Raw genomic sequence first — 27834 nt, 5'->3', positions numbered from 1 at the left:
TGACCTGAGTCAGCAGGTTTGGAAACTGCTGGAATCATAGGCACAGACATGCTGCTGCATGAAGGATGCTGGTGAACCAAAACTGCCTCAGGCAGCAGGGTGCCATCAGAATTACCAATGCTTTGCCCTGCTTTATTTTTCTCAGTATTCAAGATAAGAGGGATGGGTGGGTATACGTTAGTGGCTCTGAACAGTGAACTAGGACCTAAGCTGCTTGGGAGTAGTAGGCTTGGCATTTTTTCTTCTCTTGGGACATGAAGAGGTTCCACGCTGGAAATCCCCACTGTCGAAAGATGTTCTGTACCACCCAGTCGTGCAGTCCCCACTTGTGTTCACTGTTGAAATGCCTGCCGCGACTGTTCGCCAACATGTTTGTTACTCCCGGGAGGTGCACTACCAAGATGATGATCTGGTGTTGGATGCACCAGTTTCAGAATTTGGTCACCTCTGTTCACAGAGGGGTGGACCTCACTCCTTCGTGTTTGTTGACATAGTATATTATGGTTATAATGTCTGACATGACCTGAACATGCAGGGCACAGATGAAAGGAACCTTTTGCAGGCTTCATGTACTGCTCTCAGTTCAAGGAGTTTGATGCGAGGGTGGTTATCCTGAATCTTGAACAGCGTATGAAGGTGTTCAGTTGTCTAAGGAGCAGGATGGGTCTCCAGCCTCCCTTCTGTTTGGGAACGAAGAAGCATCTCCAACGAAAACCTGTCCCCCTGTGTCAAGGAGGCAGGGTTCTACAGTTGCTAGCTGGATCAGGGAGTCTCCCTTCTGTCTGAAGATCCTCTTGTGAGAGGGATCCGTGAAGAAGGATGGGGAAGGGGGTTTTGTGAAAGGGATGGAAGGAAGTTCTGTTGTGTAGCTGCTGGAGATGATCTTTAGGACCCATCTGTCTGACACAATATGATGCAGTACTGGAAAGAAACTGGCTAGGTGGCCACCCTAACGGGTATCAGAAGGAGTGGGGACTGATTGTCAGCTCCCTGGGGTCCCATCAAAATGGGACAGGAGGTTGGGACTGGGCAGAGGATAACACTGGGGCATTTTGTCTGCTCTGCTGCATTTTCTGGCACTTCCTGGGAGGCTCATAAGCTCTCTGATGGTAAAGGGGTGAGGAGCAGGATGTTATTTATAAGGAGATGGTTTGGAGTACCTCTCCAAGGTGCTGGGGTGTAAATACCAGAGGAGCAGACGGTTGCACAGGAGTCTTTAAGGGTGTGCAGAGACTTATCAGTTTTCTCACTAAGTAGATTGTTGCTGTGACAGGGCGCACTCATCTCTTGCCCTCATCAGGTGGGTCTTCAGTGGCTCAGCCCTTCAGTGAAGTCACACAGAGTCTAAACACATGAAGGAACCCTGGGGTAAAAGGTCCAACAGGGCCTGTCCCTGTGACCTTGTTACTGTCTTTAGCCCTATTTCTGGGCTTAGTTCTCAGCCCCTTCTGGGCTAGCTTTAAGTCTGTGTCTGCCCTGGTAGAGAGCAGTTCCTGCAGGGCTTTCACTCTGGAGACTCTAAGTCCTGCCCTTCACTTGGGCCTCTAAACAAGCCTTCTCCCCTTCTCAGGGCTTTGGCCACACCAGGCCCACCCAGTACTCCAGATCCTGACCCAGGGACCCTATAAATAGCAGCCAGGTGTGGCTTTCTGCAATAGCTGCTGCTGCTATTCCCTGGGCCACTTCCCAGAGCCCCTTCCTCTGACCCTGTAGCTCCTTTTACCTGAGCCTGCTGCATTCTGATAGGCTGCTTTCCTGCAGCCTTTCTAGGTAGGCCTGGAGGGTGTGCAGCCAAAAGTTTGCCAAAGCTCTGGAGAGGGCAGTGTGTAGGTATTGCTTGCCGCCGTCCCTATGCTGGAGAGGAAAGCTGTGGTTGGGGGTTGCTTGAAGTCATGCGGCGCTAGAGGGTGTGAAACCCAGATAGACGTCAGAGCAGACGCTGTGGTAGTGAGACATCAAACAAAGTTTGATATTGTGTTGCTTCCGCCACCAGAGGAGTGCCTGTGTATGGCTCCTTATAATTGTAAATGTTTGATTAAAAAAAAAAAAATTAAAACCATTTTGAGGGGGGTTAGATGGACAAATAATGATTAGTGAGTTTATCCTTCCACTAAGAAAAATAGTTCCTAACTGGAGGAGAAAACAGCAGGGGAAGGTTATAAACTGTTTAAAGAAATAGGGGAAAATACCGAGTGTTTTCATTCCTCTTTTCCCTCTCCATTTGAAAGGTTCCCTGGTTGAGTTGGGTCCCCTATCCAGCCCGCCAGGAAGCCTTTCAGCAGCAGTTTGTCCCAACAGGCACCTGGCAGCTCCCGTTCTAACTAAAGTTGGAATATTGAATGGCTGTTAAAGTAGCACAGAGGTAAAAGGGGGTAGAGGGCCAGCAATGGCTGCTGAAAGGGAAGCCTGGCACTACTGGGTTGGAGGCTGCCCCATTTTTGCTTCTCCCTTCCACAGTCTGCCTCAGATCTTTGCGCCCTCAATAATTCTGCCCCTCCTCTCTTCAGCTTAAAATGAAGGGCATAAGGTCATTCAGTAGTAGTCACAGCGGTGGGATGGGTAGGTGAATGTGTCAGCCGCGACTGATTTACAGCTTTGAATGCCATACTCTAATTTCTGTTCAATTAGCCTGACCCTTACTAGCCCGTGTTCATCTGGTACAGCTTCGGGAGTGAAAAAGTCTGGATGGGACATTACTCTAGAACTGCAGTGGGGAAGCCTGGAAGAGAGGAAGGGTGGCTTAACGGTTAGGGTGCTAGCCTGGGACTGGAGATACCCAAGTTCAATTTTCTGCTACACACACACCTCCTCTGTGATGCTGGGTAAGTCACTTAGTCTCTCTGGGCCTCCGTTCCCCATCTGTCAAATGGGGATAATGTCCCTGCCCTACCTCACAGAGGTGCTGTGAGGATAAATATGTTAAAGATTGTGAGTGGTCAGGTGCTATAGTAATGGGGCTCATAGGAGTAGCGAAGATAGGGTACGGTAGAACATGGCCATCCCCTAACTGTGCACCGGAATGGTGAGACTTGTAGCATAGATGTTGTCCTGCCCCACCGACACTTTAGTGCCGCTTCAGTGGTTTATGTTATTGAGCGAGGTTGATTGTCCAGCAGTTTATTTAATGCCGTATGAAAGTTGTGTGTGTTTATTTACTAAATGCAGCTTCCTCCAGTGCTAGCCAGCAGGAGGACTTCTCACACTGGGCTGTTGTCTAAGGACATTTTCAAATCTCTCTAGCCGAGGAGACAACCTTGACTTGAAATATTTATTCTGTTTGGCACTGTTTGGGTTTTATTAATAAACGAAGGATGTGTGATTCATGCTGGAACCTCCTCTGTGGAGACTTCTTCTGGGGGGAAAAACTTCTTATCCTTAGAAGTACTGTCCAGTTCCTGTGTGTCATCCTGTGGGTGGAGGTCTTTAACCCTGTTCTGCGTTTTAGGACGCATACCATTTGAAGGTAACCTTCTCATTCTGAAAAATGCTTGGCGTTCAGCTGTGGGTCCTACAGGCAGCCTATGGGGTCGTCCTGTAGTGATTCAGCCAGCAGCCAATTAAGCTGCAGGAGAGTGCTTTAAGTATAGAAGTGTTCAATAATCACAATAGGCCTGTATTACCTTTTCACACATGCACTGTTAGTTTGGCAACAGGTTTTCTGCATGATAATTTCTAGCTTCAAAATACAGCACCAGGACTCAAAGCAGCAGCTGTGTTAGTCTGTATTCGCAGAAAGAAAAGGAGTACTTGTGGCACCTTAGAGACTAACAACTTTATTTGAGCATAAGCTTTCGTGAGCTACAGCTCACTTCATCAGGTGAGCTCTAGCTCACGAAAGCTTATGCTCAAAGTTGTTAGTCTCTAAGGTGCCACAAATACTCCTTTTCTTTTAGCACTAGGACTGTAGCCTGTTAAGCAGGAGGGTTGACCATTGACCCCTGGTATTTGCCACCATAAAGCATAGTATTAAACACACCATCAGTACAGCAGTACCTGTAGGGTCATACATTTAGGACTGCATTGTGTGTAGCAGAAGGATTTGAAACATCTGCTGGGCTGGGACCCAGAGGGAAGCCTCCCTAAATCTGGTTGCTGCCTGCCACATTCCTGCAACAGAATTGCTAAAGTTTTTTCACTAGATCCTGCTTCTGCTAGGGAGGGGTGGGGAGAGGGTAGGATTGGTCAAGGGGAAATAAGGAATTCGGGGGAGGGGAGGATACAGGCTGTACCACCCTGACCAACCCATAACAGCGACCAGCCAGCTGGAAGACCATGGGCTACAAGGAAAAAGTGAGTGAGTCTGCCTGCATAGAATGGGCTTGGGATAGGAGCAAACAGTGCAAAACCCCCCCTTTGTGCTGGGGTTTTGAACAATACAAATATTTGTTAAACCAATTTATATTTTAAAAGCGATTGTGGGATGTTACCATAGCTGCAGTCCAGGCAACTGGAAGTCCTACTTACCCACCCCATGGCCTTGTACAAGCTTTCTCACACTAGTCTCCCAGTGGTGACCTGGAATGGCCATCTCATATGGTATAAAGTTAGGATCCAGTCCTGAATTGAGAACCACTCAGGCAGTCCCCTCTACCCACGAGCCCCAGCACTGTCCAGGTCACTACATGTTGGTGCAGGCATGCATTTGCATGGAGTCAATTGCAGTTTTGAGGCCTTAACTTTTTCCCCATGCCTGTTCAGCCTTTGTCCACTGTGCTCTGGCAGTGTCAAAGCAGTGACTTAATCAGAAGCTCTGTCGCCATAATCTGTAGTACCCTAGTGAGAGCTTTACTTCTGCCAGTTCCCAAACAGTAGGTGGAATTACATGTTCAGACATTTCCCATTAACTAAAAATATAATGTAAATGACTAATTGTCAGCACCTCCCTCTACTAGGACAACTCTATAATCTTTCAGTCTCTTTTGCTGCAGTTGATAAGCCTAATTACACTCCAGCTTTTTAGAAAGGCAGCACTTTATGGAAAAGGGTGGAACTGCTGAATGCTCGAAATAGCCCCCTTTTTCTTTTCTGTTTATAACAGCTGTCCCTAATAGTCCGGCAGCACAATCTGTACTGGAAGATGTGTTTCTAGAAACTCTAATACGCCTTAAGTATGACAATTCCACCTGGAAGACCTGAATTCCAGTTGAACGTCAAGTAACAGCCGTGTTAATCTATATTCGCAAAAACAAAAGGAGTCCTTTTGGCACCATAGAGACTAACCAATTTATTTGAGCATAAGCTTTCGTGAGCTACAGCTCACTTCATCGGATGCATACTGTGGAAAATACAGAAGATGTTCTTATACATTCAAACCATGAAAAAATGGGTGTTTATCACTACAAAAGGTTTTCTCTCCGCCCACCCCACTCTCCTGTTGGTAATAGCTTATCTAAAGTGATTACTCTCCTTACAGTGTGTATGATAATCAAGGTGGGCCATTTCCACCACAAATCCAGGGTTTAACAAGAATGTCTGAGGGGGGGGAAGGAAAAAACATGGGGAAATAAGTTACCTTGCATAATGACTTAGCCACTCCCAGTCTCTATTCAAGCCTAAGTTAATTGTATCCAATTTGCAAATGAATTCCAATTCAACAGTCTCTCGCTGGAGACTAATCCACAGAGACCTCCCTACCAACACTACAAAAAGAAAGATTCTAGGTGGACTCCTCCTGAAGGTCGAGACAGCAGACTGGACTTCTACATAGAGTGCTTCCGCCGACGTGCACGGGCTGAAATTATGGAAAAGCAGCATCACTTGCCCCACAACCTCAGCCATGCAGAACACAAAGTCATCCACAGCCTCAGAAACAACTCTGACATCATAATCAAAAAGGCTGACAAAGGAGGTGCTGTTGTCATCATGAATAGGTCGGAATATGAACAAGAGGCTGCTCGGCAGCTCTCCAACACCACTTTCTACAAGCCATTACCCTCTGATCCCACTGAGAGTTACCGAAAGAAACTACAGCATTTGCTCAAGAAACTCCCTGAAAAAGCACTAGATCAAATCTGCACAGACACACCCCTGGAACCCTAACCTGGGATATTCTATCTACTATCCAAGATCCATAAACCTGGAAATCCTGGGCGCCCCACCATCTCAGGCATTGGCACCCTGACAGCAGGATTGTCTGGCTATGTAGACTCCCTCCTCAGGCCCTACGCTACCAGCACTCCCAGCTACCTTTGAGACACCACTGACTTCCTGAGGAAACTACAATCCATCGGTGATCTTCCTGATAACACCATCCTGGCCGCTATGGATGTAGAAGCCCTCTACACCAACATTCCACACAAAGATGGACTACAAGCCGTCAAGAACATTATCCCCGATAATGTCACGGCTAACCTGGTGGCTGAACTTTGTGACTTTGTCCTTACCCATAACTATTTTACATTTGGGGACAATGTATACCTTCAGATCAGCGGCACTGCTATGGGTACCCGCATGGCCCCACAGTATGCCAACATTTTTATGGCTGACTTAGAACAACGCTTCCTCAGCTCTTGTCCCCTAACGCCCCTACTCTACTTGCGCTATATTGATGACATCTTCATCATCTGGACCTATGGAAAAGAAGCCCTTGAGGAATTCCACCATGATTTCAACAATTTCCATCCCACCATCAACCTCAGCCTGGTCCAGTCCATACAAGAGATCCACTTCCTGGACACTACAGTGCTAATAAACGATGGTCACATAAACACCACCCTATACGGGAAACCTACTGACCGCTATTCCTACCTACATGCCTCCAGCTTTCACCCTGACCACACCACTTGATCCATTGTCTACAGCCAAGCTCTGCGATACAACCGCATTTGCTCCAACCCCTCAGACAGAGACAAACACCTACAAGATCTCTTTCAAGCATTCTTACAACTACAGTACTCACCTGCGGAAGTGAAGAAACAGATTGATAGAGCCAGAAGAGTTCCCAGAAGTCACCTACTACAGGACAGGCCTAACAAAGAAAATAACAGAACACTACTAGCTGTCACCTTCAGCCCCCAACTAAAACCCCTCCAACGCATTAAGGATCTACAACCTATCCTGAAGGATGACCCAACACTCTCACAAATCTCGGGAGACAGGCCAGTCCTTGCCTACAGACAGCCCCCCAACCTGAAGCAAATACTCACCAGCAATCACATACCACACAACAGAGCCACTAACCCAGGAACCTATCCTTGCAACAAAGCCCGTTGCCAACTGTGCCCACATATCTATTCAGGGGACACCATCACAGGGCCTAATAACATCAGCCACACTATCAGAGGCTCGTTCACCTGCACATCCACCAATGTGATATATGCCATCATGTGCCAGCAATGCCCCTCTGCCATTTACATTGGTCAAACTGGATAGTCTCTACGTAAAAGAATAAATGGAAACAAATCAGGTGTCAAGAATTATAACATTCATAAACCAGTCGGAGAACACTTCAATCTCTCTGGTCATGCGATTACAGACATGAAAGTTGCGATATTACAACAGAAAAACTTCAAAACCAGACTCCAGCGAGAGACTGTTGAATTGGAATTCATTTGCAAATTGGATACAATTAACTTAGGTTACCTTGCATAATGACTTAGCCACTCCCAGTCTCTATTCAAGCCTATTTCCCCTTGTTTTTTCCTACCCCCTCCTTCCCCCAGACGTTCTTGTTAAACCCTGGATTTGTGCTGGAAATGGCCCACCTTGATTATCATACACATTGTAAGGAGAGTGATCACTTTAGATAAGCTATTACCAACAGGAGAGTGGGGTGGGGGGAGAGAAAGCCTTTTGTAGTGGTAAACACCCATTTTTTCATGGTTTGTATGTATAAGAACATCTTCTGTATTTTCTACAGTATGCATCCGATGAAGTGAGCTGTAGCTCATGAAAGCTTATGCTCAAATAAATTGGTTAGTCTCTAAGGTGCCACAAGTACTCCTTTTCTTTAAGTAATACTCTAGACGGGTAGTTTGCCCGGAGCTCAGTTGTCCAATAAGGATAATTAGGAGTAGAATCATTTTGGGCTTCAAAACAAATTATGTTCTGGGAGAGTGTTCACTGTGATCACCAGAGTACTACAATAATGGAATATTTTTTTTACCTCAGGAGGAAGTTAAAGGTTAAAAACAAATGCAGGGGAGTTTGGTGAGGGAATAGCATGGTGACTAAAAAACCCAACTATTGAATTTAAAATTCAGATGCGTTTTTGCTCAGCTTTAATGTGTGAGCGAGTCAGGAGCTCCTAGGAAGAACTCTGATTTTCAGAACTGTTCAGCCTTCATCTAACTCTGCTCCTACTGAAGACGGTGGACATAGAGTTAGGCCAACACTGAGTCTTTTGAAAATACCACCCTTCGGTCATTTTTCTTAAACAGAACAAGCACCAATCAAATCAGGTTGTATGGTTGCTGTGTTCATAACTAGCAGCAGACTGTTTCACAGCCCTTCGCTACAAACAGTAAGTTACAGTTTTGACAGATGAACGCTCTGCACACACACTTTGGGAAGCTTGAACAGTGGAAAAATGTCTGTATAGAAATATTACTTACTGCTCTCTTACCAAAGTTGAAATGCTTTACTTTATTGGTATTAAGTTCCTTACACTCAACAGCACCACATTGCCTTTTTCTGCATTATGGAGTTCTCTTGTGTTGTGGTTGGAGAAGTAGACCAAGTTGTCCACTAGAATCTGGACTGAACAACCCAGGTCTGGAACTTGGCCTTTATATCAAGCTAAAGGCATGTCTACACATCAACTAGACAGCCAGGGCTCGGGCTGCAGGGTTATTCCAGTGCTGTGTGGACTTCCAGGCCCAGATTACAGCCTGGGCTCCAGGGCCCTGAGAGGTTGGAGGGTCCTAGAGCTTGGGCTCCAGACTGAGCCTGGAAATCTACACAGCAATTAAACAGCCCGGGGTTTTTCTTTGCTGCATAGACCTAGATGTTCCACAGGTGAAAAGGTCGTGCATTTAATCAGTAGGCTGCCAGACCCCTGAAATAGTAAGAGGCAGATTTGAGAATGTTGTTGGAACTGGCTTGTGGCAGCATGCAAGCTGCTGATGCAGCTAACAAAGTTATGGTGAGTCCAACTGTATTTCATCTCCTTCCCTTCCGCCAGGGAGGGCTTGGGGTCTCTTGTTGCAGTGCTCTGATGGAACCAGCACGGAGCACAGGAGGGTGGGTGTGGGGAGAGGAGTACGGTAAATCATGGAAAGGCTGGGTGGGGCATGCAGCTGAGTGGGGGTGAGGAACAATTGGAAGATAAGGAGACTCATTTTGAAACTAGACTCTTGTTCCTTTTAAGGTCTATTTCTCAAGGAGAACAAGTGCAAAATGTTCTATTTAAATCAGAACTTGACTTGCTGGGGGCAGAGTGAAGCCACGTGAGGGCAGACACTGCACGGAGGTTTTCAAAATGGGCATTTTTCTTCATCTAAGAACATGACGCAGTTTAGACGAGACGTTGCTCTTGCCCTATTTTTTTTTTTTCCTGTATTGGATTCAAGCAGTTATTTAGCACTGGTAGTTTGTTTTCAGAAAGCCAACACAAAGTAAGATTGCAAGTTACATGGTGCTACTACCTCCTAGGGAAGGGGAAATACAGAAACGTTTGGCCCTTTCCCTTTTAATATTATAAATGGAACTTTTTTTAAAAAAAAAAAGGAAGAGACTGCTGAATTTTGGGTGGATAGTTAGGAATGATTTTAATAAGCTGGCATGCAAGGGTTTGTAGGAGTCATTATAGCCTCCAGTACTATCACTCTTGACCCATTTCAGAGTAACAGCCGTGTTAGTCTGTATTCGCAAAAAGAGAAGGAGTACTTGTGGCACCTTAGAGACTAACAAATTTATTTGAGCATGAGGTTTCCTGAGCTACAGTTCATCCAGGGGTGCTGAGAGCCATTGAACCAAACCATAAACCCTGGATATGATGGAAACTGCTTCAAGCCAGGGGGTGCAGGAGCACCTTCAGCACCAATGCCTTCACCAGCTGGTAGGCTGACATCTCAGCCAAAGAAACATCCTCCGTTCAGTACGGTCAGAGTTTAATCTTACTAGGTTTTCCCAGAAAAGAAAGCACTACGACTGAGTCTGAAAGGCGAGGCCAGGCTGGCATGTCCACTGTCCCCGCATGTGTCACTCCCCTTCAGCAGCAAGAAGGCACTGTGTGCGCACACCTGCCCATGCAGCATCTGTCAGTCATGCTAAACAAACTAGGGGAAGGGCAGCACGAGAGCATAGCATGAGAGGCACTCCCCCGGCTCCTAGGTAATTTAAACAGTTTGAAACAGTTGCAGCAAGACCAGTAGCACAGCTGTTCTTCAAAGCCTCAGTGTATCCACTTGGGGAACTGGATTATTGCCTTGTAAAGCAAGTACCACTGTGCATTTGTGTTAACCTTTTAAACCGTCAATTATTGTTAAACACACGGATACAACAGCTGTTGCTGTTCTAATGGGTAGAGGGTGTGTGGGGACAGGCAAAAACACCAAATGATTATTGAAGATGTAGAATCACGACTGACTGCTAAGTGTGACTAAGCTCAGTTAAAGTTCAACATTCGTTTGCCTCCACTTCAGCAAAGCTGCCCATTCTGTAATTAATAAGTAGATGACCAGCAGCAGCCGCTGACAAAGCATACAGGAGATCCAGCCTCCTGGTTGCTTGGAACTGTGTTGTATTGCAAGCCGGTAGGTGCATGCTCTGCAGCTGACTGCAAAAAGTCTCTCAGCCATTCTATAGAAACAGGTACCACTTCTGATTTTATTTCATCATAACATACAAGTAATGCTCATGACACATCAAGATGAGAAACTCATCTTTGAACCATTTAAACAGCTTGCCATACACCAAAGAACATTATATTCAGATTAAACATTTACACACTGCTCCCCCCAGCCTCCGTCTCACTTTCCAAGCTTCTTAAACCCATTTTCTAGCATCTCTCAGGTACAGGATACGAGTACAGAAATGAGATAAGGAGATACCACTACTAGACAGGCTCCAAGGCTTCTTTCTCCCATGCTGGTGCACTCAACAGCCCAATCCAATAGCCTGCTGATCCTGCAGCCATGACTTAACTGTTGATTAGAGGATGTTTGGAATGATGAGGAGTTGCAATGAGACCAGATTTCAGTTGCCAAGAAAGGGTTTTTTTTTTTTTTTAAAAAAAAAGTCTCCTAGCAGAAGCCAGGACGATCTCAGCTTTGTTTCTGCTGGCAGGGATGTCTTTAAAATATTTTCCAAACCCCCTTCTTGTGAAATATTTGATTTCAACTATTACTTAAAAAAAGTGGTTGTAACTGAAATCTGGTATACATGAGATCTGATAAATGGATCACATGTGTCCTGTATATTACAAACATTGTGTGTTTATATGCTCAATGTCACTTTCACTTGCTACATAAAACAAGTGGCAGCATGGGTAGCGATTAGCCAAGACCTGATATGCTTTACAATGTGGTATCAACCTACATGCTTGCCGAAACTACCCTCCCTTCCTGCATTTCATACACACATAACAAACACAGTCTATGGATTCAACCATTCCAGTTGCAGTCTGTGTGTCTCACACTCTTTAGGATCAAGTTAATCAACTCTGTAGCTTTCTCTCAGTGCTAGTTTTAAAAAAGTCCATCATAGGACATTTAAGTCACATCCTAGCCACAAATAAAACAAAAAAGACAAAATCCTGTCCATTTCTCAATATAGTAAAACCTGAGATTTGAGTCACCAACTAGCTACTCTTAAAGAACAAAAACAAGCTGCTGACTTGAACTAGGGCTTCAGTGACTACCAGATCTTAACTGACAAAACCTCAGCCAACTGCTTTAAAAAGCAGTTAAATCATTTTAAAGTATTTTATATTTTCAGCTGCCTGCACTGAAACTGTACAAACAGGGGGGCCTACTGCAGGACGCTGTAGGGATCTGGAGAATTTTCAAATTGTGATCTTTGTCACAATGCTGGACTGAACAACGAAGCATGATGTTAGACCCCTGCGTATCGTTTGTTATTTTAATACCATAATCCTCTAACAAGGCATATGAAGTGGCAGCCAGAGTACCACAAGAATCACAGGCTGGAGAGAGAAAGCAGCTGGTTCTCTCCCTCTCAGAATAAATAAAAATACAATAAATGAATGAGCCCTATCCCTGTCCCCTCTGGCAGCAAGGAAATGACAGGATCTTCCCTAGCAGGAATCTCCAATAGGTAGTTAAGGCTCTGAAACAGGTACTGGCCAGCAACAACAAGAGCAGCTGTGGCAGGATTTACAACTCTCGCCATCAGCAAAACTATGTTGTATTAGCATAGAAGCCCTGCAGTGGGGATAGAGATAGAACTGCAATGGCCAGATTCTCAGGTTAGCTTAGAACATGTCATGGGAAATTCTTTTATCTCCAGCACTTGGTCTCGATTTTTCTTTTTAAATCTTATTTCTTTAAATGCTATCTTCTACCCCCAGTTCCTGAAGGACAGTAATGTGGAACACCTTCTGTCCCTCTTGGATGACTGAGGCTTGATCTTAACAGGCTACTCCACTTCTCATCTGAAGATAGTGGGTCCGACAAGGTTTGAGGATTAAAGAAGGGATGTGTACATGCCTAGGGATGTGCGAATCCTCAGGATTTGGGCAAGGATATGGAAACAATTACTTTTATTTCTTTTAAAAGGTTGGAAGTAGAGACTAAGCCTTCCCCTTTAGGAAAAGGGAAAAGTACAGACGGGGCAATTCTCACACTGTTACTATACTTGAGGGGTCAAATCCAAGGCTCCTACTCATTTTCTTAAAAAAAAATTTAAAAAATTCTGCTCTATCATCTATTTAATTTTCAGCAGACAAAGGGATGGTGCTACTTTCACCCAGCCACTTCTCTCTTGCACATAACCCTAAATATTATCCACCGTTCATGCTATCAGCATTCAGTTCTTCCTTTAGTATCAGGTTTAGAGGTGACAGATTCACACCTCAAGAGCCAACTTCAGAATCACACACTAAAAAACTCTGTCTGGTTTTGTGTTTAAATGAACTGGGGATTGAGCACATTTGAGAAGATTAAATTCTACCACTGGTCTCTAAGCCAACTGAGAAACTTGTGCGTAGACCGCTTTAATCAGTCTCACTGTGTGGCCAGTCATCTACTCACACTGCTTACAAGCTGACTACCAGAGAGTACGTCGCCATGAAAGCTGTAGCTTTCTTTATTTTTTGAGGTATGGGTTTTGCTCTAAAGCAGCTTTCTGGCAAGTCACCTCAAACCTGTCCATGAGAATGATAGTTATGTCAATATTTACATTGTCTGAGCTTTGTTTTTAGCCCAGCCCTGCTGTGATCAGTCACCACTTGTTTGGTTTCATAACCAGTCTCTGTCCTTAAGGAAAAGGATCTCTCTGCAGAAGTCAGCTCAGTCTCAGAGCTAAGGTGCATTGTTGATTGGGGGGGGGGGGAAGGGAAGGGTTTGAAGAGGGGCACTAGAATTTGTTTGTGATTTTTAGTAATGTGTGTCAGTGGAACCAGGGAGATGGCCTATCACCAAGAAAGCTTCGTTTAAAGGATGTGCAATTTGTCGCATATAATCGCTTCATCTGTCAGGGAAAACTTCTGAAACATCTGGCCTTCCATCTTAAGGGGGAGGGGGAGAAAAACAACAAAAAAAATACAGCGGCTCTCCCCCGTGCAGATATTAGTTTGTCATGTCTGGTAATAAATCTATTCATTGCCTTCACACTGAAGCCCCAGTTTTTAAAAAAATTTCAGATTTACAGGGAATTGTTTTAAACGGGGAAAAATAAGCCAGCTACAGTGTCACAATTGTCTGCCATGTCTCAAGATACCTCAATGATTTCCATGCTGCCCGAAAAGCTAGACTGGCTGCCCACTTTCCCCAGTTCCTCTCGGGATCTGTTTTCTGACATGATGCTCTCCCCAAATTCCATCTGGCAACTTCTCCGCTTAAACTGCTTTTCAAAGGAGCTTTCCTCATGCCAGCTGCGCCTTGAGTCACCTCTGTCGCCCTGCTTCTGCCTCCTGCGCACAGCGCCAGCCTGGTCACAGCCCGTGGGCAACTGGCTGCAGCTGTAAGCAGAGTAAGTGGCGCTGCTCCCGTAGATTGCGGAAGCGGAGTAGAAGCGTGAGGATTCAGTCGCAAAATACCAGCTGTTGGTAAGGGACGTGGTGGATGTCTGAGGAGCTAAAATGTCAGAGTGCCAGCCTTTGAGGCCCAGCCCAGCAGCAGACTTCCCCACGTGTTGCTGACTGGTGGGAAGGCCAAACAGGAAGTTTGTTCTGTAGTTGTCTTCCATGCTCCCGCTCCGATGCAGTGGGTACAGCAGCGACCTCTGAGTCGTGCTGCCGCTGCTGGTTCTCCCCACATGCGGCCGCTTGCTCTGGCTGTCCAGCTGCCAGGCGTTCTGCGGTCTCTCAGGGGGATCTGCCGCCTCTTTATCGGGGCTGGTCTCTGGCGTCTGTTCGGAAACTTCCTGGACGGGGGAGAACTGACACAGCTTGTTGCCGCCGTCTAGAATGCTACAGACGTTCAACTGTTTTAAAGCGTCCTCGGATGCGGCAAAACCCTGCACCGATGCAGCCACACAGCTGCTGCTTGCTGTGTAGGATACTGATTTGATATCCAAAGAAAATGAGCGCTTCAGTCTGTTGCTATCTTCTACCTTGTCCGAGGACACATGGAGTCCATTTATGCCCTGTACCAGCGGGCTGTCCTCTAACGCTGGCAAGTGCGAGTACGGGAGACTTCCAGAGTCCATCAGCTTCTGCTCCACAGGCTCGGAGGTAGAGTTAGGGCCAAGCTGATTAGTGGAGAGGCCACTGCTCTGTCCACTTTCCGGGACCAGTCCATGCTCGCTGCTTTTTTCCAAATGCAAACGTTTCAGCTTGCTCATTGGTCCAGGCTGCCCAGTCTGGTTCTTAATCTTCTTCTCAAAATCCAGAAGCTGGCCCAGGAAATTGAAGTTGGGAGAAATTGTTGCCCTTTTTTCTTTCACAAATCTAAGGGGGAAAAGCAAGAATTATTTAAAAACCCTACTGGTTAAAATGTGAATAATATTCCCACTAAGAGTACTGGGCTTACAGTCCTTGGGGGGTCTTGATTCTTGTTAAGGTATTTGGATTCAGGTTCAAAGAAGCACCACTAATGGATGCATGGGAAAGGCAGGGACATCAATGAATTGAAGGACTCAAAGGTAAGCAACTAGACAACCCAAAATAGTCTCTCTCCTTTTTACAGTTTACACCACTCTTCTTAAAGAAGAGGGGGGAAACGGTGCCTTTATTTTTTCTTCCTCATTATATATAAAGAAAGCCTAACAGCGGCTTGGAGTTATTCTGTGCAAGTTTTTACTTCAGATTATCTGGTTTTGAATACCCTGTTCTGCTGGATTTTTTTAAGAGCCTCTCAGACCTTCTTCATATATTAAAGAAAAGAGTTCTTCATTCTTTTCGCCCCTCTCCCTCGTAGGTCACTTTTAACTCTCTCTCTCAATATTTTAAATTAGTTTATCTTGCTAACATTAGCATTTTCTGATCTTCTCTCTATCCTGTTTTTATCTTCTTGTAGGCAGGGTCAGCCTGATCTGCAATATGTTGGGCCTAATTTGTGCAACAAGGACCACTGGTTTCTATGATGCATCAGTTTGGTCTTCAGCCAACTGAAAATTAATTGACTTTTATATAATTTGATTAATTAAATCTAAAAATGCAACACAGTTGGGCTATGTCAACATTTCAGAATTTCTCAGAAATAGATTCCCCCCAGTTCCTTGGCTGACAATTTTGTAAAAATTTGCTTCATGCCCGGTGGGTAAAGCACTGAAACAAGTCCTTACAGCCTATTGAAATCAACGGCATTTATGTACATGCTTAAATTTAAGCATCCAGTATTGAACCGGATGAACTTAAAATATATAAAGTTAAGAAAGTACATTTGCTAAATTAGAATCCAAAAGTAAACAGAGGTTCAATATTGAAGTCTGGGCAAGCACTTCCTCTGAAGTTATATACAGTAACATCTTGACAACTTGTTTGATTTGCATTGTAGCCCATGAATACTACCTGCTCTTTATAAGCTCTAAAAAGTTACCATTGTTACTGTACGTGCCAGCATAGGAGTCCAACCCCACCCTCCCACCCTTGTGTTTTCATTCCTGGAATTACACAGGTAACAAAATGGCAGGTGCAATCACAAAAAGCCAGTATAAGTGGAAGTGGCAGCAAATGCATCTGTCCCTGTGATCATGTATTTGGGTGGGAGGAAAAAATATAAAAACCCACCAGGGAAAGGCAAATATCTGGAAGTCTAGGAATATCCTGGGAAATGGGGTGAGGAAGAGTATTAAAACAGGAGCAAAAACCATCAAGCCCTAGTGAACTCTAGGAGGAAAGTAATTTTCTCTTACAAACATGCACATGTGGAAAAGTAAAACACTCAAACTATACTACGTTAAAAAAGCTAAACACAAAAAAAGTATCCACAAGAAACTGTTCCAGTCAGACTAAAACAGAAAAATCCATATAACTAAGTTATAGAACCATCAAATAAAGAACTACAAAAACGCAAGAGATTGGTTTGGTTTGCAGTAGTCACCGCTACCAGTCATGGAGAGGACTTGGAACCTTCTGATTACAGTTTATGCTAACCCTTTCAGTGCTAATCCTGTGACTAGTGAAAACGGGCAAATTAATAATAATAATAATAATAATAATTTGAATGGGAAGATCAGACAAGAAGCATAAAATGGCAGCTGACTCTACCACCCTTACACATGCATCCATATTATTCTCTGGCAGCTGGGAGAAAGGGACATCCTGCAGACAATTCTCCATCTCGGAATCTCCCGAGCAAGGAACTTGAAGCATTCATTCTAACGTGTTCAGGAAGTCAGTCATTGATTTCATACCATCTTTGTTCTAATTGTTTTCCTCTCTGCTGGTTGCCCTTGTGGGATTAACCCAGTAGCTTCTTTCCATCATGTTGTCAGATGTACCAAATAAACTAGAGAAAATACTTTGATCCTTCACTTGGATTTTACTGGTAACAAATGTAAAGCTAAGGTTTCAGACAAGTTATTTTATAGTTGTTTATCTTCTACCTTTCACTAATTCAGAAAATAAAATATGCCCTTCGTAGATTTTCGTTTTTAAAAGCTTTGCACCAAAACAATGCTAAACAATTGCGTTTTTTTAAAAAAAGTCCTTTAGCACACCTTTGCACAGAAGTTTGACTTGATTGACAGTGACATGCTAGAATTCATTGCAAAAGTTCAATTGACTGCAAGTGCTTAGAGCCAATGAGAAATCTCATTAGAAAAAGGTGTTGGACTTCTGTCATTCATACAACTCCAGTTTCATTTCTCTTAATGTTGCCAGCTTAAAGTGATTGTAACACAAAATCTTAGTCTGCCTTGTGACACAGGTAATCACTACACATAAACCATGTATTTTTTGTCTGTGTCCTGTCTAATTCCTAGTTTGTTCATCAGCATCCCTTATTTATGCCACTTTCACCATATCTAATGGAAGTTCCTTTGCATTAGTAGGTTCCTAACTAGTTCTGAGGAGGTGCAGTGTTCAGATCTTGCATGATACATCTCCCACATTCTGTAAAAAGCAGCCTTTAAAAACGAGAGTTCCTATCCCCCGTCTAATGAAATATTGATTAGATCCAGAAGAAATTCTGCCACTCAAATAGAAGTTAATCCCAGGCAGATTTCTAATACTACAGGTGTTGCTGTGATAGGAAGAAGGGTAATTGGCAAGATGTGTCTAACCAGCTCAGCAGCAGCTGTTCAAAATTATGTTCTTGGGAGCTTACAGTACACGTTACAGATAACAACCTCCTCAGAAGTAAACAAAAACAAAGCCAGCCTGGCTTTCTGTGGCATTGAGAACAAAATGTTTGTCAAATGAAGTACAAAAATGGTGGTAACAAGTCTGTGTTCAACCTTCCCAAAGCATTCACAGTCAAACTAGATTTCAAAATTGCCTACTCGTGTGAAACGGAGCTCAATTCTTGTACAAAACCCTGGGCTGCCCAAAGAACTGTTACTTCAAAAGATTTTCAGAATGATCATTGACGGACTTCAATGGCAACAAATTATTCATCTTTCAGTTTACTTAATTCCTAGAAGACATTCACTACAGCCATTTGTGATTATCATCCAATACCACCAGTAAATCAATAGATTCAATCTGGCATTTTCCAAAGTGCACACACTATATAAACATTTGCTATTCTGGTTTCTCTCCTCTCTCTCTTTGTGGCTTATATTGGCACAGACTACTAGATGGTGGCCTATATGTGGTCTCATCTGCATATTCTATTTCTTCCTAGCTATTACTATTATTTAACATTCTACCCCTTACCTACTCTGAGCAGAGGCCAAGACTATATTCTGCAGTTGGGAGCTAAATGCCACACACCCACATCAATGGGTGGGGGAACTTGATGGGGCCAGTGGTGAAAAGGGGACAGTCCCAGTAGCAAGGGAGGGAGACACTCACCAAGGGACAATAGGTAGCTTCTCCCACTGGGGTCTCTGGCACCCATTGGCCAGATGGGTGAGAAAGGTGCTGATTGGCCACCATTCCACAGCTCTCAGGATTCAGCTCAGCACAGGGGCCACATGGAGCCTCTTTTGGCTCCATTTCAGCAGCTCACCCTACCCACTTGAAGTAGGGATGGGAACCCGGTCTGACAAATGCTGATAGACTAAACAGAGTCTAGGCGATCACCTGTTTAGGGGATCAGGAAGGATTTTTTTCTCTCAAGGGCCAACTGGCAGAGGACCAGGGAGTTTTTGTCTTCTTTGTGGCACCTTCAAGCCACAGTGGGTTAAACAGGAATGTGCTGAGTACCTAACCAAGGTACTGAGGTGGAGTTTATTTGTTGCAACTTGCAGCCCATTTCCAGTGCAGTTAAGAGAATAAAATTAATGGTTCCCACAAGTAGAATACCGGGAATTTTGGTGATGGGCCTTGGGCTCTTGTGATAGGTCAGACCTTGGGGCCCTCGTGGGTCGAGGTCTCAAGCCTTCTGCAGCCTCTGTCCCCTTGTCAGAGGTAGGGAGGCTGGGACTCAGAGCAGGGGGGTGGAAGAGGTCGGCCGAAGAAAGCCACCCCATGTTATGGGTTATATGGTAAGGAGCCCTGTAACCCCCACACAGGAGCCAATTAAATGCCTGGTATAGGAGAGCATGGGTGATGGGCGGGTAATGCCCCATCTGTATATTAAAACTTAATGCAAGTTGCAGCATGTCGCTTCATTCCATGCATGTGGCTGTCCTCATTTTGCAGCTGTGTCCACATCAATGTTAGGTTTTTACTTCCTACAAACAACGACAGGGCTGAGTCTGCAGGCAGCCCATATTTAAAGCAAGAGTGACTTCAGGCATTCTTGGATGAAGAGGAAAGAGTACAGGATGAAATAATGTTAATGAGTTTCAAGCTGACAAGCACAAAAGCTAATTTAAAAGGAAAAGTCTGTCCTTACCTGTAGGCTTCATCAAGGGACATATCCATTCTTTTCATGATGTACGCAATTGCAATTGTGGCGGAGCGGGAGATCCCTGCTAAACAGTGCACTAAAACCCGCCCATTTGAGGCTTTTGCTTTCTCTGTACAACAAAAAGAAAAATTCAAGACATGTCACTGTCAATGGCACAGGGGGATGAAATACTGAAAGCCTCCCTGTGAAAATGACAGAACTTTAAAGTTCTCTCTTTATTACCAATCCCATGGAAGCTTCGAGCAGAAATCAGTGTTATGACTGATCTGTTGTCTTTCATTGCATGTATCCATGTTGATCTGTTCTTGTATTAAGAATATTACTATATACAAACAGCCTTACAGAAACTACCATCTCACGATGCATTAAAGAATAATCCTGACTGGGGGGGGGGGGGGGGGGGGGATTTGTTCCCATTTTGTATAGGAATAAAATGTAACACAAATTAAATGATTTGCTCACGTTCACGTGGTGGGTCAATGTCAAAGCTGAGAACAGGACCCGAAAGTGCAGCTCTCTTGCTCTAAACACAACACCCTCTCCTTAAAAAAACAAAACAAAACAAAAAAAAACCCACGGATGGAGCAGCAGCTTTGTTGTAGCCTGATCCTCCACCCAATGAACTCAATGGAAGCTTAATCCTTAATGTGTTGGAAAGTTCAAGATCTTCATGCAGATTTTTTTTTTTTTTAAAAGGAAACCTGTAATATTTACAAACACACACACACACGTACACCTTTGTTTTGGATCAGGGAGGACATGATACAAGAGAAGGGAAAAGAGGGGAGCCCAAACCTTTAATCTTTCCGTTTCCTCTGAAGCCAAAATTTACATTTATACTGAACTCATACTTAGAGCAATGATTTAAAAATTTTAGTTATATCACATAGTATGTGACCGGGGGAAATTCTATGATCTAGGCTAAGACATATGCAAAAGATAAGTCGGTGTCAACTGTCTGTTTAATCTGTGCTGGAGAAAGAAAACCTTACAATGCTGTTGCTAAGTCACTATAAAATTGTTTATTTGTTAAAAGCCTTCCGTCAAATTGTACATAAACTTTGTGGTTACGTTTCTCAGCTTTTGGATAAGCTTACTTTTACAAAATGCTGAATCTGAAGCCAAATTTGACCCATTTCCCTTTAAGAAAGATTATGACAGAGTTCTTTGTTCACACCTGACATTTATGTAACGCTACATGTGTGTTCAGCAGGAATCTGCAATTGGCACTTGACTCTACTTCCCTTTTTATGGCACTGCTATGGTATGTGCTGATGCTCTTACTGCTTCCAGGACCTTCAAAATCCCCTCTACAAATTGTCAGCAGAAGTACCTTTGCTGATTTCTTAACTGTTAATGTGATGTAGAGAGGCAGGCCGTTTCCTAGCCAACAGAGAGACCATCTAGGGAGGGTACAGCATTACTTATTCCAAAGATTACCAGCTAACTAATGTTTTCTGATGACAGAATGGTTGCATATATTTTAAAACACACATGCACACCTATATTTATACATGTAATTTTCTTCCTGTATGTGGTGCTGCCTTTTATGCTGATAAATGCAACTGAACTACTTTAAAAGCCAACAACGTTTCAAAGTAACTGTAACCAGGCAGGAGAAAGTCTTCGATGTCAACTCCATAAAAACCATCTAGTCCATGTGTAGCACTGCTCCCCCTCTCCCCCCGCCAAATAAGCAAAATGTCCATATACATAGAGAATGAACAAAAATAATGAAAATATTATTGTGCTAAAGATGATGGTTTCTGAATAGCATGTTCCGATCTACTCATTCTATCTCAAAATAAGTATAGCAGAAATGAAAGGGGTTCACAGATAGACAAGAACGTAAATTAGACACAGAGACCTGAGCTGGAGCAGAAGTTGAAGGTTTGGGAATGTTGAGTTTAGAGAGGAGATGTATGAGTAGGGACACAAGAGTGGTATATAAAATGACAATTGCAATATGGAAGGTAGATCAGGTGCTTCTGGTTACTTTCTCATAATAAAAGATGAGAAACTTAGCAAAAAAAATCAAAGAATTAAAATGGATAAAAACGCTTTTTTTTAAAAAAATGGCATAATTAGCATAGAACTGTTTTATCTCATCTTACCAATAAAATCAACTGATTTGTCTAACCAAGGCAAAATTTTCTCGCAGAAGCTGTCATTCACAGGTACTCTCAAGAAATGGGACTCTGGGATAAAGTCAGGCTTTGGACAGGTATTGCTTGCATTTAATACATAACCAATAGCATTCTGCTGCATCAGCTCCTATAAAAGAGACAAAGATCAAGAGTGAAAAAAAATACAGCCCTATCTCTGCAAGGTAAGAAAATTAAGCAAATAAAAGTAAACCTGAGCCTACTTGGAATGTTACTTAACTGGAAGCTAGATCAGAATTCTTATTTGCATAATTCTAACTGTATGTTAGACATAACGGCCACACTGGGTCAGAACAAAGGTCCATCTAGCCTAGTATCTGGTCTTCTGACCAGTGGCCAATGCCAGGTGCTTCAGAGGGATTGAACAGAACAGACAATCATCAAGTGATCCATCCTCTGTCATCCATTCCCAGCTTCTGGCAAAATTTCTATGTGTTGGATTATCTTGCTAAAATCCATCTGAACACTCAAGACACACTTAAATGGATGGAATGACTACGTACTCATCGGGGAGACTTACAAAGAAGGAGGGGGGAACCCTTCCCGTTCTCAAGTGTAAAGTGTTGTTAATAGGACAGGTGGGATTCACTGCCACTTTTGTTAAAATATATGTTCATTTGGTAGCAACAGAACTGGCCCTCTCAACAGGTCCAGTATTAACAGGCTTACTTACCACATATGTAGTTCTGGGTTATCCGTCCCAGAATAAAGTTGCCCTCACTGAGAGGGTATAAAAGAGGGGTCACTGAAAAGTGTGAAATGAATCTGATAGCTCCCATAGTGCTAATGCAATAGAAGAACGATCCCTAAAATGCATGTAACTTATTAGCAATTCCAGCTTTTTGTTATTGCAGTCAATATTCTCTGCATTTTTGCATGGATAATGGCTAAGGCTATGTTTGTCATGGAGGTCACGGACGTCACAGAATCTGTGATTTCCAGAGACCTCCGTGACATTTTCTGCTTCAGCCCCAGGGGCTGTGGGACTCTGGAGCTGTCAACCAGCAGGGCCCTGACAAGGTTGCAGCAACAGGGGGCCCCCTGCAAAGTTCCAGTGAAAGGTGACAGACTCCTGAGGGGGCCCTCCTGGGGGTTTCAGCCACGGCCAACAGCCTTGCGCGGGGATGGGGGAGAGGGGGATGCCTCAGGTGAGTGGCTGGGGGTGTCCCATTTTCTCTTTGGGAAATATGGTGACCCTGCCTGCCGCCGCGGGCGGAGGGGGACCCCCCCATAGCTCCCAGCCACCACAGTGGTGGGAGAAACCATGGAGCCGCAGCAGCAGAAGTCACAGACAGGTCACGGCTTCAGTGGATTTTTGTTTATTGCCTGTGACCTGTCCGTGACTAACTAAAACTAACCATGACAAAATCTTAGCCTTAATAATGGCAAGTGAGAACATCCCCGCTAGAACGAACGAACAAACACTTTCATCACCAAGCAGTAAGTTAACCACCTCCCCGATTGGCATATCTCTGGCTTCTGAGAGTTGTATGAAGGTAGGTTCTGCATATAAATCATACTTCCAGACACAGAGGTAAATCAGTCTATCCTGGTTAGTGAAGAGCTAAAGGTCCTGATTTGGAACTCATTTTCCCCAACATCTGTCAGAATCGGGGCTTCTTCATCCTAGCTTCCTGGCTTTGCCGCAGACTTCTTTTGTGAGCTTGGGCAAGTCACCCACAGCTAGATTCACAAAGGGACTTAAGCACCCAAGTCCAAGCACTAAGATCCTCAAAACTCCCATTCAGCTGCTGCCTAACCAAAAGGCACTTAAAGTCGCCATGAACCTAAGTTTTTGCTGGTGGGCCTGTGCAAGCCTGCCTAAATCCTGATGCTGCTGAGCTGCTTGGTGCTCTAGCTCATGCCTAAACCCCAGGGGATTTCAAAGTAGGTGGTCCCACACCTATCTCACCTGCAGGGCCCAATCAGGCATGCTCTGAGACTGCTTACCAACTGGACTGGGCCTTACGCAAAAGACATCTGGCACATGACCAGATTTGAAGAGAGATGCGGGGGGGTGTCAGAGAGGGAAAGTGTATGTGTGTGTGAGATGCACTCACCTTATTCCAACAGAACTGTCTGGAGGCTAGAGGCGCAAGAGTTTGAGTTAAAGAGAAAGTTTCCCCCCATTTTGGCTTGCTGTACTCAGTGGGTAAAATTCAGCCTAAACATGAGTTGTAAGTGGGGCTTCAGGACTTGTGCAAGCTCTCTGCTGCAGGGTGTATATTCTCCAAAGAACAGTGATGAGCAATGCACTTATAAGCACATTCAAACCCTTCCAGCTGGGATTTTCAAAAGGACCCTAGGGGAATTAGGCACTGAGCTTCTACTGAAATTCAGGTCTAGGCACGTACCTCCTTAACAGCCCTCAGTATGGGAAAATGCAATAGTAAAGGTAGATTGGGGGTGTGCGCGCGTGTGCGTGAGACTAATTGCTGCACAGCTTTATATTTGTTTAAAAATAACTGATACTGCTGTCACATTAAGGCTGGGATTTACATGTAAGCACATTCAGTAAGAAAAATGTTGGTTCAAGCAATTTAAATATTTTAAAAATATACAGTTTACAGCAATTAGTGCCCCCACCTCTCCATTATTATATCTTCCCAAACAGCTGGCTCTTAAGATGTCTGCAGACTTGATCTTTTGTCCATTAAATTTATTTCTCCCTTTTCCTGTTTGCATATCCAGTTCTATTTTTAAAAAAGAAATCAGTTTGGCAGTAGTAAACTTGTGTGTGTGTGTGTGTGTGTTTGTTTGTATTTTTTGGCACAGTATAAGGAAATAACTACTTAGGGATTAACAGAACACAAACACATATTTGGCAAGTTGCACACTTTAACTATTGATCATACAACCCTCTTTACTGCTATATTTGAGAATCTTGTATAGCCAGGGACCTAGAGAAATGTGAGGAATACAGCACAATGTCTTTAACAGGGAGCATTTATAAATGTTTCCTCTACAAGAGTCAATAAATAGTTTGCTTAAAACACACACAGAAAAATCATTTGTCCTCTGAAGAGTTACTGTGCCAAATCTGGAAGTTACTTCAGTCAGTCATTCCAACATGAAACAGGCATTTTAGTTCTGATGTGAGTGCCAAACTCAATGCTACCCTAACCATAGAGTCACTACCAACACCTCCATAGGAGTTCAATTCACAGCACAGCTTCTCTCTCCTCCCCACCCCCATCACAGGCCAAGCCCCAATTCTAATTTCTCTCCGTCACACATAGGCTCTGCACCCGTCCTCCTCAATCCTGCTTCCCGCATATCTTCTACAGCACCACTCTGCAACATGCTCCCCCACTCTCCATTATATCACATTTAGCTATTACATATTGATACGCAAATGTTTAAATCTGAAAATGGAAGGAATGTAGGGGCTAATCTGAGCTGTGCACAGAAAGTGCCATGGGTTGGGAATGGGGTTTGGTGGGGGTGGGCGCAATATTTTTAAGTTTGAGTCAAAGGTTGCTTGACTCCCATCAATGCAAATGCTAAAAAATACAAAAGGTTAAACCACACACAGTTCACATATCTCCAAACTCATCCTGAATAACCAACATGGAGCCTTAACTCTGGCCATAAATACAGTGTAACAGTGTAGAAATCTGTGTGTGAATACTATAAAAAAAATCAAATCAATAACCAAATTTAGATCACTAAAAATAATACAGATCACCAACTCACGTAAGTTCTCCTAAATGTTACAGGAACACTGTTGCCATTTGCAGTTTGACAGTGTACCTCACTTTCACAAGCCTGTACAAAAAATCACACGCAGAACCATACTCAATGTAATTTATGAAAGCCCACCAGGGGAAAAAAACCCCAAACTTATTGCCAACAACCATTGCTGGAGTTTGAGACTGTTTGTTCAGGATGAGGGAGGAGATATATGAGCTGTGGAAGGGGAACTGATGAGTGAATGTAGATGGGGCATTGAATGGCTTCTTTCTTAGCTTTTTCATATGGTGCTGGTGGGCCACTCGCTCTAAGAACCTCAGCGCAAACAAAGATTTTTGGTGAGGAACTGATTATGTAAATTGGAATGGAGAGGATGGCATAAAACAGCACATTCCAAGCCTGTGTGTGTTTGAGTAAAAAAGAGTTACTGCTCATCTTTGGGACTAGGCCTAAAGAAAGAAGTTATGATTCCTTGTGTTTGGGATATAAAATCATTCACAGAGCTGCAGACTATAATGTAATAACCAGAAAACAGTGACTTCACTGTAAGGCACCCAAGAGGAAGAAATGAATTATGATGGGAGGAAGATCCAGAAATCCTAATACTAACAATATGTGAAAAGGAGGTAAATGCTCTTTTATCAAGTTATTTACCTTTTGCGACTTGTTTAATCTTAAAATTAATGACTACCCAAAAATGCCATATTTTTCCAGGACACAAAAGCCAGGTCTAGAAAAACAAAATAGTTTTGTAAGGAGCAAAGCAAAAGGTTTTACAGTAACTTGTGTAAAATGTGCTTATGAAATATACATGAGCCTGAGCAACTCTTGCCTACACCTGAAAACACTGACTATAAAAAAACTTGTACGTTATATGCCATCCTTTAAAAGGGACACAGTCAGGTAAGCATATGCCCAAAATGTAGGTTGTGTCCTTACACAAAATTTTAAGATCAACAAAAACAGAGTGTGTTTGGACCTAAATACTCCCTTGTAACATTTTTGCAAATACTCAACTTTGTCTTAAATGTTTTGAGACCCAGAAAGTGGAACTGACTCATCAATTTTCATTATCCAAAAATACAGAAAGTTAATAGTATAAATGGTTAATAAGAGCCTGAGTTTACAAACGTTTATACCCAACTTTGCTTGCATGCGCAGTCTGACTGATTACTCATATGGGTAGACCCATCAAAAAGTTAAATGCCTAAATATTTCCAGTGCCAGGGCTCAAGTACTAAATTCATAATGGGTCCACGAAAAGCATTTCTGAACTTTGTACCTATTTCTAATTTAAATACTAAAAAGCTATCCAATATAAAATCCTAAAACAGAAATAGGTGTTCTCTTTACAATTTCTTTAAACAAATATTTTAAGTCAATACAGTGAACATGTAAAGAATCCCTAGGACTTTGTAAAGAAGTTGCAAATTTTGATGACTAACAAAAACTGAAACCACACATTTCTGCGTGCCTTACCTTTTCCTAAGTGATGCTATATACCAACTATAATATGAATCAGAAACATTGTGAATATTGTTTTAATTGGTCTAGGTTGGGGATTATTGGTAACTTCAGATTGTAAGGTACAAAAACTTCTGCAACAGGATAAAATGTTTTGTTTCTCCCAGGAGTCTCACATAAGACCGCAGAGGACAACACTCAGCAAGCTTGCCAAGTGATGTGTCAGAGACTCCTCCAGCCCCATAAACTAGACTGAATCATCTACAGGCTCCAATATCCACAGCTGATTTATAATTCATTTTGCAGAATAAGTTTCGGTGATATGGAGATCAGTTGGTCTGGTTAGGATTGCTCACAACACAATCGATGATTAGAGAGCACTTAGAAGGCAAAAGCAAGGACAATAGAGATCTGAATTTTATAGAATTTTCCTGCAGAATTGCCCATACACTTTACTGCACTTTCCATAATTTAAAAACATGAACAAGAAGCGTATTTTATCCTAAGCAGCAGAGACAGAAGCCAAGTGGTCAGTCAGGGGCATGCAATCCTAATGGCTGCCTCAGAGAAAGTTCTTCTGCTACTTGTCACTAAGTTTGGTTCCCTTCCTTCCTTCCAGCAGAGAGTCCTCACTTTCATCCACTTGGAACATTTTTTTAAAATGATCCGTCTCTTCTATATTGCTCTCCCTATACGCATTCTCTCAACAGTCAGATCCTGTTCACAGAAGCGGTGAAAGTGGTCCTTTGATCTAGGCAGGATCAAACACTGGAGGTTCTTATCACTGTGAGCCCTCTTCTAACCTCTTCAGTGGAACGTAGTGCCTCACGTGTCCCTCACAGTTAGTATTAGCAGACTGCCAGAAAATTGAGGTTCTCAGGAAAGCTAAATGAAGGCTGTTGGCATCTCCCACCACAGAGAAGGAAAGTCTCTTTCTGCTGCTAAATCACCTGGGAAGGTGTCAGTGGGATTCCAGAGGTAGAGATCTT

At 43.5% G+C, this 27834-nt stretch overlaps 1 protein-coding gene across 1 annotated transcript in view; it reads right to left on the bottom strand.

The window, feature by feature from the left end:
* Window positions 1-10738: 10738 nt before the first annotated feature.
* DUSP16 (dual specificity phosphatase 16) overlaps window positions 10739-27834 on the bottom strand; it is a 98640-nt gene continuing 81544 nt past the window's right edge. The window contains exons 5-7 of the mRNA XM_073315620.2: window positions 21638-21797; window positions 19509-19632; window positions 10739-15010 (exon numbers count right to left, since the gene is read on the bottom strand). Coding sequence (XP_073171721.1) covers window positions 13831-15010; window positions 19509-19632; window positions 21638-21797 — 1464 coding nt within the window. The 3' untranslated portion in view covers window positions 10739-13830. The remainder of the gene's footprint in view (window positions 15011-19508; window positions 19633-21637; window positions 21798-27834) is intronic.

This window comes from Lepidochelys kempii, chromosome 1, assembly GCF_965140285.1.
Source record: "Lepidochelys kempii isolate rLepKem1 chromosome 1, rLepKem1.hap1, whole genome shotgun sequence".
NCBI lineage: Eukaryota > Metazoa > Chordata > Testudines > Cheloniidae > Lepidochelys > Lepidochelys kempii.
This window is presented reverse-complemented; position numbering and strand designations above follow the sequence as displayed.